General features: G+C 30.4%; 1 protein-coding gene across 1 annotated transcript; it reads left to right on the top strand.

Moving 5' to 3' along the window:
* Positions 1 to 3,025: 3,025 nt before the first annotated feature.
* On the top strand, positions 3,026 to 9,534 carry LOC109620981 (uncharacterized). The gene is made up of 3 exons (XM_034451643.2): positions 3,026 to 3,119; positions 7,177 to 7,686; positions 8,879 to 9,534. Exons 2-3 carry the CDS (start codon positions 7,452 to 7,454, stop codon positions 9,343 to 9,345), a joined length of 702 nt encoding a protein of 233 aa, XP_034307534.2. The 5' UTR covers positions 3,026 to 3,119; positions 7,177 to 7,451; the 3' UTR covers positions 9,346 to 9,534.
* Positions 9,535 to 10,424: the final 890 nt, after the last annotated feature.

Here is a 10,424-nt window from a genome sequence, read left to right as displayed (position 1 = left end):
ACTGCGCAGCTACATAATTTAATTCAAAATTTAAAAATATAAAAAAATATAAAAGGAGGTCATTAGTGTTTACTCTACAACCATATGTTGAGAAAAATGTCAAAGTTTGCTTATTTAAGTTGGTACTTTGTCTCAAAGGAGGGAACCCCATTCTTGAAACGAGTCTTAAAAACCATTAATATGCACGAGATATTTTTGTCTGTTTCTATGGAGGTACATTAGATATCTTTATCGAAAAATATATGTGTATTTTTTCTTTACGGCAATTAATATTTTGGACCCCTATCCTACTTCTAAAAGAATTTAATTTAATTAAAACTCATAGAACTAAAAAAAAATGGAACTGGTATGGAGTTGTCTGTCACATTCAGTCCAGATTGTTTTGAATTGGCATTTTTTATCGATGAAAAAAAACGCCAATGTGTCTCCATACATAGACACGGGAGTTCTAAGTATAGCCTGGAATTTTCTTGTTCTTAAAAATAAAATAAGTCTCTAGCTGTGCAGTCCAACAGCTGTTTTAAGTGATTAAGAAGGCATTGTCCTGTTCTTGTATTCATAATTTGCATACAAAACAACATGTAGAATGTCATATTCATTGCTTTTATATCTTTTGGCAACGGTTTTGATCAGTTTCGGGCAGAGACAAGCCAGATCAAGAAATGTTTACATTCTTATCCTTAAATGTACAAGATAAATTTTATTTATCATAAAAGTTTAAGTTACATGCAATCTTAGCACACTAGCAGGTTTTTGCAGAAAAATCAAATTGCAAAATATTGATAAATATACAGCTCATATTGCTTTCATAGTATAAATGTTGTAGTATTATCATCATTTTTTTTTTGTAAAATTGATTCAAAAATGGGTAGGAATTTAAACACTGATACTGGAAATTCGGACTAAAATATTCATAACGATTGTGAATGAAAACTTAATGTGCCTCCGCCATTCATAAACTATATTTCATTTTTTTTAAGTTAAGCAATTTTGTTTATTTACACAATTAAGAAAATCTCAATCTTAGTGTAAAATATGTAGAGAGTTTTCGTAAAGGAGTATGTGCCGTTTTATGCATTTTTTGCCTCCCCCCCCCCCCCCCCACATTAAAGTTTTATAAAGAGCTTTAAAAATAAGGTGGAAGATAGTTAACTAGAATCATATTAGACATAAGAGAGTGCAAAAGATCATTACCACAATGACGTCATAATGTAGAAATAACGTCATGAAGATTGCCTAATTTTGATAAATTGATGTTTGTAGCAAAATATTGGTGTTTTCCGATGGTTTTTCGACTTGGAAACATCGAGCGCAGGCTTGCTAAAGTACCATTTTTAGTATAATGTGTATAATTATCAGAGGAAAAACATATGTCAAAATCGTACTTGAGCAGACCTGCGCTCTATACTTCCGAATGCAAAATATATAGCAAAAATGAAAATATTTTAAATGGTTTTCAAATTTGCCATAAGGTCATTTAGTTGGCGTCATAGATAAATAGCGGATGAGCAATGATGACTTAAATCATGATTTTAGTGATAGGCGTCACTGTACAATAAACTATGAATATTTGATTTTTATTCGACACTATTAAAAAAATTGTTAAAATTTGGGGCAAATACCATACCGCACATAGTCTTTTTAAAAAAATATTCAATGGCCATTTACTCAAAAAGTAAGTAATTGACCTACTTTTTTGAAAGTGAAAAAAAAACTAAAACCATTAAAAGTATATATTACACAATAGATGTTTTTTTTATCATCGTCTGTGGAATTTTTTTTTTTTGAGTAAACGTTAGTCTTAAGTTGCATAGCGGAAAATAAAATATGAATGTTGTTTTTTAAATTAACGGTGATTATTTGAGTAAAACATCTATATTATTGAAGACAACATAAGTTCACTGATATGTCATTAAAAATAATATTATTTTATATTCTAAGCAAAAAAATATTAAAGTTTAAGGTTTCTAAAATCCAGTGGTACTGTATGTGCCCCCCAATACATTATTTATCCCCTTTAATTGGACACTGACGCAAAAGACTGCATGTTTTGATAACGACTCAACTATGAAAAATAGCAATTTTACCTCTATTCAATAGATAGATTTCAACAGAAAATAATAATGTTTCTGTATTTGACATTATATTCTGTTGCCATACTGTCATTAACTCTTTACAGTGCACATTAATAGTATAGTATTACGCATTAATAATACTAAGTAAGTTTCGCACTGTATTAATGTTAACATTGATTTGGTAGCAGGAGATATATTTATTAGTCAAATATATACAATAAACCTCTGTGTATATTTTCTATGTAAAACTTCAACAAATAATCATGCTACTTTTTCTTACCATGGTATGTGTTCATTGTAAATATTCATCAAAACTATTTTTTATCAATTGTTATCAGAGTTGCAATGTTAAATTCAAGGTCCGATAACTCGAATTTGTTTACCATTAACAAACTCTGCAACACATACAATAATAAAAAAAAATTTCAGGCAATAAAAAATACATATTTACATGTACTAAAAAAAACAACTATGATGGCTAATATATATTATTTACTTTTTTGCAAGAAACACAACAAACGTTGAATTTTCTAAAATTAAATAAAAAAACCAATCTATCCTGTTCTCACAATAAATTGTTAGGTCGTCTGACAATGTCAACAGATTTTACTTTTTGTAATTATAACGTTGATTCTTTAATGAACCGTCGTCAAACTCTACTTGAATAACCAATAATCAAAGTTAATTATCTTTAAAACAATGGCATTTTGGAATATAAATGTGTATACATGTACTAGTACCAAATCTAGTCGAGACGAATAGGAACGTTTTATTGACAGTCAAGTTTGTAGAGAAAGCCTGAAGCAATTAAAATAAAACATTTTATTTGCATTCCGCTGAATTTTTTTGTCTTTTTTTCCAGAAACCTAGTCCTATTTCTGAGTTTTGGGGTGTTATGTGGCTTAATCGTCTTTTCCGTTTATCCGTCGTGGAAAATTGTGGAGAAGATATTCAGGGAAAAATCATGTGATATTGAAACGAACTTATACTATTTAAGAAAAAATAAAAGTATATTGGTCAATAACTATACCCATTTGGTTGCTAGTAAGTATATATATATTAATCATTAATTTTGTGTATGGATTGTGTGATTTATAATTTTTTTCAATGTTTTGTCAATGTATGTAGAAATACGAAAGAATTGCCTTTATAAAAATAAATTAAACATATTTTTGTAGAAAAAAAAAAGAAATTCGCTTTCATGTAAACTTTGTTTAACATTTCAAAGCTAACATTTTATACAGGTAGCATATCAGATATACAAATCTGGAAACACATACTAGTTGATATGCAACTAATACTTGTATATGAAGAACCTTGAAATAATGCATATTGATATTTTTCTTTCTTGTAATATACTTTATAAAAATAATGGACTTGAATTTTTGTACTTTAATAATCTGTATATCGGTAGATAACTGGTTTTTATGATAAAAACATGGTATAAAACTTAATTTACCAAATAGAAACTTAATTTTGAGAGTGAATTTAATTAACTCTCTTATGCAGTTACACTTGCATACCGAAATCAAAACATTGGTTGGACCCAATCATAAATAACGGTAACTCATCAGGGCTAACAAGTACTTGAAAATAATCGATAAATTCAATGAAAAGTATTTTGGAATTGTTTGAAAAGAAAACATGTTTTATGAATACCTTTAAAATATTTAAATGATATCGGGTACGAACAATTTATAGTTTTTGGTAGTTGTATATGATTCAATAATCTGGTTCCCCGATATTGAAAACAATAAAAAAAAAACTGGTGTGCTGTGATTACGAAAGCGCTCTTTCAGTATACAGCGGTTAAATTTGGAATCAAAGGCATAATATCTATACTTATAAATTAAGACATTTTGCAAATAAAATACAAAATGCCTGCACCAGAGTACTTGCTTACACCTTTGGTATTTCAACACATGTGAGATGATGTCCGTAAGGTATAGTTGAATTCTAACTGATTAGTTGTTATTGTGAAATTAATCACAAACCTACTTTTAATTTCAATAAACAAGCCCGAAATAGCAAAAATAACAATGAGGTGGTGGACACGCTTTGGCGGATCCAGGTCAGGGATAGTATCAATCAAAATATATACTTGCAATGAAATAATATTGAATAATTACGTATAGAGTGAATATATTTACTGTGAGCCTATTTAGAGAATAATATAAAAGTTAAGATTTGACAAATGTTGAATAAATAAAATAAGTCAATTCATTTCTTTTGTGTGCGATTTTAGTATTGTCACTCATTCGCTTGCAAAAAGCGACTTCTGGTGAGAGAATGGGATAGAGCATTCCAGAATTGGGTAACTAAAAACGCGAATTGACTACAAATTAACAAAACGTAGGAGAAGTTAATCATGCATCGCGGGCAGATACCTTGGATCGGACCTCTATGATTACAAAAAGTTAATAATGAAATGGAACAATTAATGCGATTTTAAGTAGTTTTTTAAAGAACTATCCAGAACGGAGTGCCCAGAAAAGGGTTGACTGATTGAGATCTGGCGGAAAGTGTAGGGCAAGTTAGCCATTAGCTTTCACCGGCTACTTTGATTCTGACAACTTTGGATTAAAATATGCATGCAAATGAATAATAATGCATAACCTAGCTAGCATGTTTTAATTTTTATACATTTTCATACCACGACGGATTGGTTGTAAACCTTAAACATTTACGAATAGATAATTGTATTCTACGTCTATATACTGTCCATAGCAACTTCTAGGGAAGTTGCGAATGCTATACTGTATGGATAAATAATGTATGAATAAAACGGGGAACTTCAATGGGGGTGCCCTCACCCCTTCAAGATTGTTTTTCTTTTATCTTAAATTCTTATTTGCGATAGTAATAGAAATTATATTGAAAATTGACCTAAAGGACCAAATTTATAGAGAGAGATACACTAAATACCTGTTCACTGGTTTGAAATAAATACATGTAGAATTAAAAAAAAAGTGGGTTTTTTTTCAAGTCAGTCGCAAAAACGGATTACGGTCACGTACATGTACATGTGTATATTATCAATTTCAGTTAAAATTTCTCACCCCTACCCGCTACCCTAAATATCCAACAATGCAGTTTGTTTTTTATTTCAATTTTAAAGGATTTTAAAGGTAAAATTTGGACAAAATATATACAAAAAATGAAAAAAAAAAATGGTTCAACATATTATGCATTATATTATAACAATGTGTAAAGTGTTAATTCCTGCGCTTACGAGGGGTATCATCTAGTACAATCTAGATATTGAACAGATACTGGCATAGACTCTGCTTCATCCTTTATATACAAAAGCGGTGTTTTCGTTTGTTAAAGAAATTTCCAAGATGCCAAATAATTCAATCTATAAACTTCCAATGAATTAATAACGATCATAGGGAAATATTATGACAACTGATGTACAATGCATAGTAAAGTTCAAAGACGCTTATTCTATTTTTTAAATACGCAACGTGATTGAATTTCATCGCGGGCTTTCCATCTATAGCTTGGAATTCTAGTCGGAAAGACCCGTAAGTCAAGATTGCAATTCGTATTATCAGAGTTCTGGGTGTGAAAACCACACAACCCAGTGGAGGAGTACTCCCAGAGTACCGGGTGTGAAAACCATCCAACCCTGGGGAGGAGCACTGTCAGAGTTCCGGGTGTAAAAACCTTCAAACACAGTGGAGGAGCACTCTCCGAGTTCCCGGTGTGAGAACTATTTCACCCAGTGGAGGAGCAGTCTCAAAGTTCCGGGTGTGAAAACCGTCCAACCCAGGGGAGAGCACTCTCAGAGTGCCACGATCTTTGCCTATAAAAGCTAATGGAAAAAATCTTTTCATGAGAAAGACTTGAAGAAAATGCATGATTATGGAAAAAAATATAAATTTCACCTTTTTCAAATTCTGTTTAAATCAATTAACCTGTGCTCGCACATGTGAAATCTAGTGTACATGATACAAATTGTGATATTGCTAACTATAAATAGCTAATATTTAATTCAAATTTACATGGAAATCATAATTACATGACTTTTTTTTCTTGATGTATATGTAGGGCTTATATGTATGACTTGTACATTTACTTACATTAAAAAATATGTACACCTGTACATTACTTTATTTTGAAAGTTTTATTGCCAAAAACAGTAGAGAAGGATACAAAGGATAGAAGTACACACACCTCACAAAGTAACAGATTGTCTCTTAAAGTATAAGAGTATACATGTAATGCAGGCCCAAGTCGCATACACTGTATATTACACATATAACGCGTTTACAAATGTACCTTTACACTACTTGAAAAGGGAAGTTAAAGCCAGTGAAAATGAGATGAAACTCTTGAGAGAAAAGTAAGTGTGTATGGGTGGGTGGGGGTGTTATTTATCATTTACCTAATAAATCTAACTAGTATGTCATAATAATAAGTCACATATTCTTTGTCAGTGTCTTTCAATCTCTGAGAATCTACAGTTTTTTTAATAAAAATGTATTTCTCTACAGATATTCTGTTTTTCAATATATTTTCAAGTGCACTGAAATTCAGTTTTGGAACTTCTTTATATCTCCTTACAAATATGTATTGTTTTATTATTAGAATTAAAAGATTATGTACTTTTTACAAATTTCTCTTTTTGTATTTTCCAAATAAAATTGAGTTTTTGTCAAATGTTACTTGCACTTTACCTGTACATTACTTTGTCAGTAATGAATTTATTTACAAATACACCGTCCGAATCCTCAACTGACATCATTTGTTATACCCAAGTAAAACCTTTTATTTTTCTAGGTGACTATTGATTAACAAATTGAAATTAGTCATTTTGTTTAATTGGACGATCAAATCTTAGGTCGAATAACTATTTTAATTTCTTTAAAGCTATTATCGTATCCATCAAAATAATAATATTAACAGCTTTTCGTGTTGTTCAATGGCTGCTTGGAATACAACCCTTTTTAATCGTTAGAGTGATGGCGCGACGACACGATGACGATAGCATTATAAATGCCTCAGTTGGAAAGAAATTGAACGTAACTCTCTTTACCGCTCTTTATGCTTTTATAAGTGTTTATTTCTATAATAAGTATGTCGATGTCTTTTTCAGATGCTGTGCCCATTGGTGGATATGATTGGACATTCACAAAAACGGTTCCCTGTGTTTTTAACTCCAGTTTATTTAATTTTACAAAAAGAGAACGATATCAGACCTTAATTTCTTGTTCCAATTATACGATATCTGTTAAAAAGAGTTTGGTGAATGAAAAATCAGTCGACCAGATTTTCGCTTTTCCAGATGTTTGCCTCGGAAAGGTCATTTCTTCCTTCTGTTGGGACGGAAAACCTGTACCCAACGTGATTCACTACATCTGGTTTGGAAACATGACCTTTGAATTTATTCACTTTGTTAGTATCTACAGTGCACACAAACATCAGAAACCATGTTTGATTTTTCTGTATTATGAGCTTCTACCCTCGGGTACGTGGTGGAATCTTTTACGAAAGATAGTGGATAATATAGTGCTGGTGAAAATGAGGCCACCAATGATGATTTCTGGTAAAATGATTAAGTTTGTTCAACACAAATCAGACATCGTAAGACTAAAGATATTAAAAGGTACGAAACTGATATTGTGCTGTTTAAAGAAAGTAAAAAATTACTTTACCAAAGTAAAGAATCTTTCTTTACATCGAACAAAAATATATTCAAAGTGTTTTAGCTCTGAGCCGTTTGTTTTAAAGCTTTCATTCAATATTTTTGTTAAATTGCTTTTGTTATCTTCTTTTCCGTAATAGGGCTCAATTGTCGTGGCCATTTTTAGACTATAGTGATCGCTTTTTGAAGAATAGCTCAATATAAACATGTAGACAAATACCCAAATTTATGTAGTAAAATATTTGGATTTTAATAACTTTAATAAATAATAGTTTAAAGCTAAACAAATCTTTACGCAACGTTTTACGCAGATCTGATGGTTAATTTGTTGACCCAAAGTTTAAACTTTTAGTATGGTCATGATGTTAATCAAATGACCAATTTAATAAAAACAAAATCTTAATGAATTTGATTTATTTTAAAAAAAATACTAAATAAAAATGTGCCTTTCAAATCCTAAGGACATACTATATGCGCAGGAAATGAAAATTTTTACTAAAATGTTTTAGTGATCTGTGAACACATGGTTCATGTACTTTTGTTTAAAAGTCTATGAATAAACCATGATACATGTACAATTCAGAAATCATAATTGTAACTTTTAAGTCATATCTCTTTATTCCCTATTTTTGTAACATTTCACTTTGAAAATTAAATATGATACCAAAACAAAGCACTTTAATACTTTTCATTTTAAACAGTCGATATTTAAAAACTTTATTAAAATTATGTGCAATGATACACTGGTAATTAACCGTTTAGTTTACCCCTCTCTGTTACCATTAAAGGTTAATCATAGTTATCTTTATTTACAAAGAATTGTGAACACTAAATCGTATTTCTTACTTATAAATAATTAATTGAATTTCAAAGTATTTGGATTTTGTCCCGAACTAAATGCACTTAAAAAAAAATTTGTTTTAATGTGCGTAAATTTTTGCGTTTTTGCGTTTCCATAATTGTTCCATTCTGCTTTAACCTGATACTTCTTGATAGTTAACATAATATTATATCATTAACAAATTAAAGGAATTTCGTATAAATATGTGCAAAATTACCGAAAGAAAGTAAATTTTTAAAAAATGCAAAAGATGATTGTTTTTAGATTTTTTTAATGATACATGTAACTCTACAAACGTAATATTAATTTCAGAATACGGGGGCATATATGTAGACACGGACCAGTATTTTTTGAGATCTGAAGATGAATTCAGGAACACAAACTGTACAATGGGGATGGCACATGATAAGGCTATGGGCAGTGCTTTGATATTTGCAAAAAAGGATGCCTCATTTATCAACAAATGGATTGATAGTTACAGTTTCTACGACCCGACCCAATGGGGACTCAACTCGGTACTCATGGCAACAAAGCTATCCCAGATGTATCCTACTCTGCTTCGTGTGATATCTCATCACTGTGTGTTCTTTCCACATGGATTGGTTTTGTTTAATCAGAACTATAAATGGTCACACAGCTATGGACTTCATTTATTCAAAACAGGCCGCATTCAAGAGCTTAGACATTATAACTTTTACACTATACGAAAAATAAACAACACAATTGGAGCCATGTTTAGATATATCTTATTTGACAATAAGGAATTGTGTTTCAATTAGTAGAAATTGTCAATTAGGAATTTTTAATGATGAATATACCTCGTGTGGTTTTTATGTGAGTTGGATTTTGTAGACTGATTCCCTGCAAAACAGTGAGTTCGATGAACTGATACACACTTGTTCTTGACACTTATTTTTGTTAGCTAAAGGAAAAGTTCCGAAATATTCCGAATAAAATCATAAATATCACGGATATTCATAATCAAATAATTCATTATCAAATAATTCAGTTCTAGTTGCAACGCTTTTGATTGGCTTTTCAAATTGATCTACCTATTGTATAGCATATCTTGCCTATGTCACAAAAAGATGCGCTTGCACATTAGCTTAGTTTATGTTGTTAAAACTTGTTTGGTACATGTAAAATAAGATTACATTAATTTAAACCTTTTTTTCATTTATTGTCTGTATCAGTATGATAAAAAAGTTAAAGTATTTCATTGAGGGAGTCAGCAAGATTCTATTGCTTTATTTCCCGAGGCGAAAGATTCCAGTTCTTCTCGAGCAAGCCTATTTAGAATCTTGCTGTCTCCCTCAAATGTTATACTTTGATATATTCATTTACATTGTAAATTTATTAGTCCCATATTTCTTAATATGTTGTGTCCTTTGTTTTTTATAATTCAAAATTCTAATCACTTGACACTTTTTGGAGATAATATTACAGCCGATTTTTTTTTCCCGAGACGGAAATTAAAACATGAGGACACATTTTTGTTATAACGGAAATCACTGTATATTTTAACAAAATATGTTTAAATAGCAATGTCTTTTTATGTCACTAAATCTTAATGATGCATGTTTGAGTTGAAGTTTGAAAAATAAACGTATAGAAAAAATAATAATGTTGTTTTTCTAAATTTTGAAATACGTATAATTTATAAAGTTTGCTGGGTATAGGTCATTTGCCACTAGGAAGTTAATCAACGACGGTTTTCTTCCTTTCCTTATTAAATCCATTTTTTGTAAACAATGAAAAACTTTGTCTATCCTTTTGCAACCTCGATCATGCAATAATTCTCTTTTAGGATGGTTCTTTTTCCAAAACATCAGAGTCCCATTCGACCTGATCAAAACAG

This window comes from Magallana gigas, chromosome 4 (assembly GCF_963853765.1).
Source record: "Magallana gigas chromosome 4, xbMagGiga1.1, whole genome shotgun sequence".
In the NCBI taxonomy this organism is placed as follows: domain Eukaryota; kingdom Metazoa; phylum Mollusca; class Bivalvia; order Ostreida; family Ostreidae; genus Magallana; species Magallana gigas.
This window is presented reverse-complemented; position numbering and strand designations above follow the sequence as displayed.

Excerpts from the sequence above, each read along its gene's own strand:
- LOC109620981 (XM_034451643.2), top strand. The coding sequence starts at position 7,452 with ATGACCTTTGAATTTATTCACTTTGTTAGTATCTACAGTGCACACAAA. Across the intron at positions 7,687-8,878 it reads AAGACTAAAGATATTAAAAG|AATACGGGGGCATATATGTA; the intron begins GTACGAAACTGA and ends TATTAATTTCAG.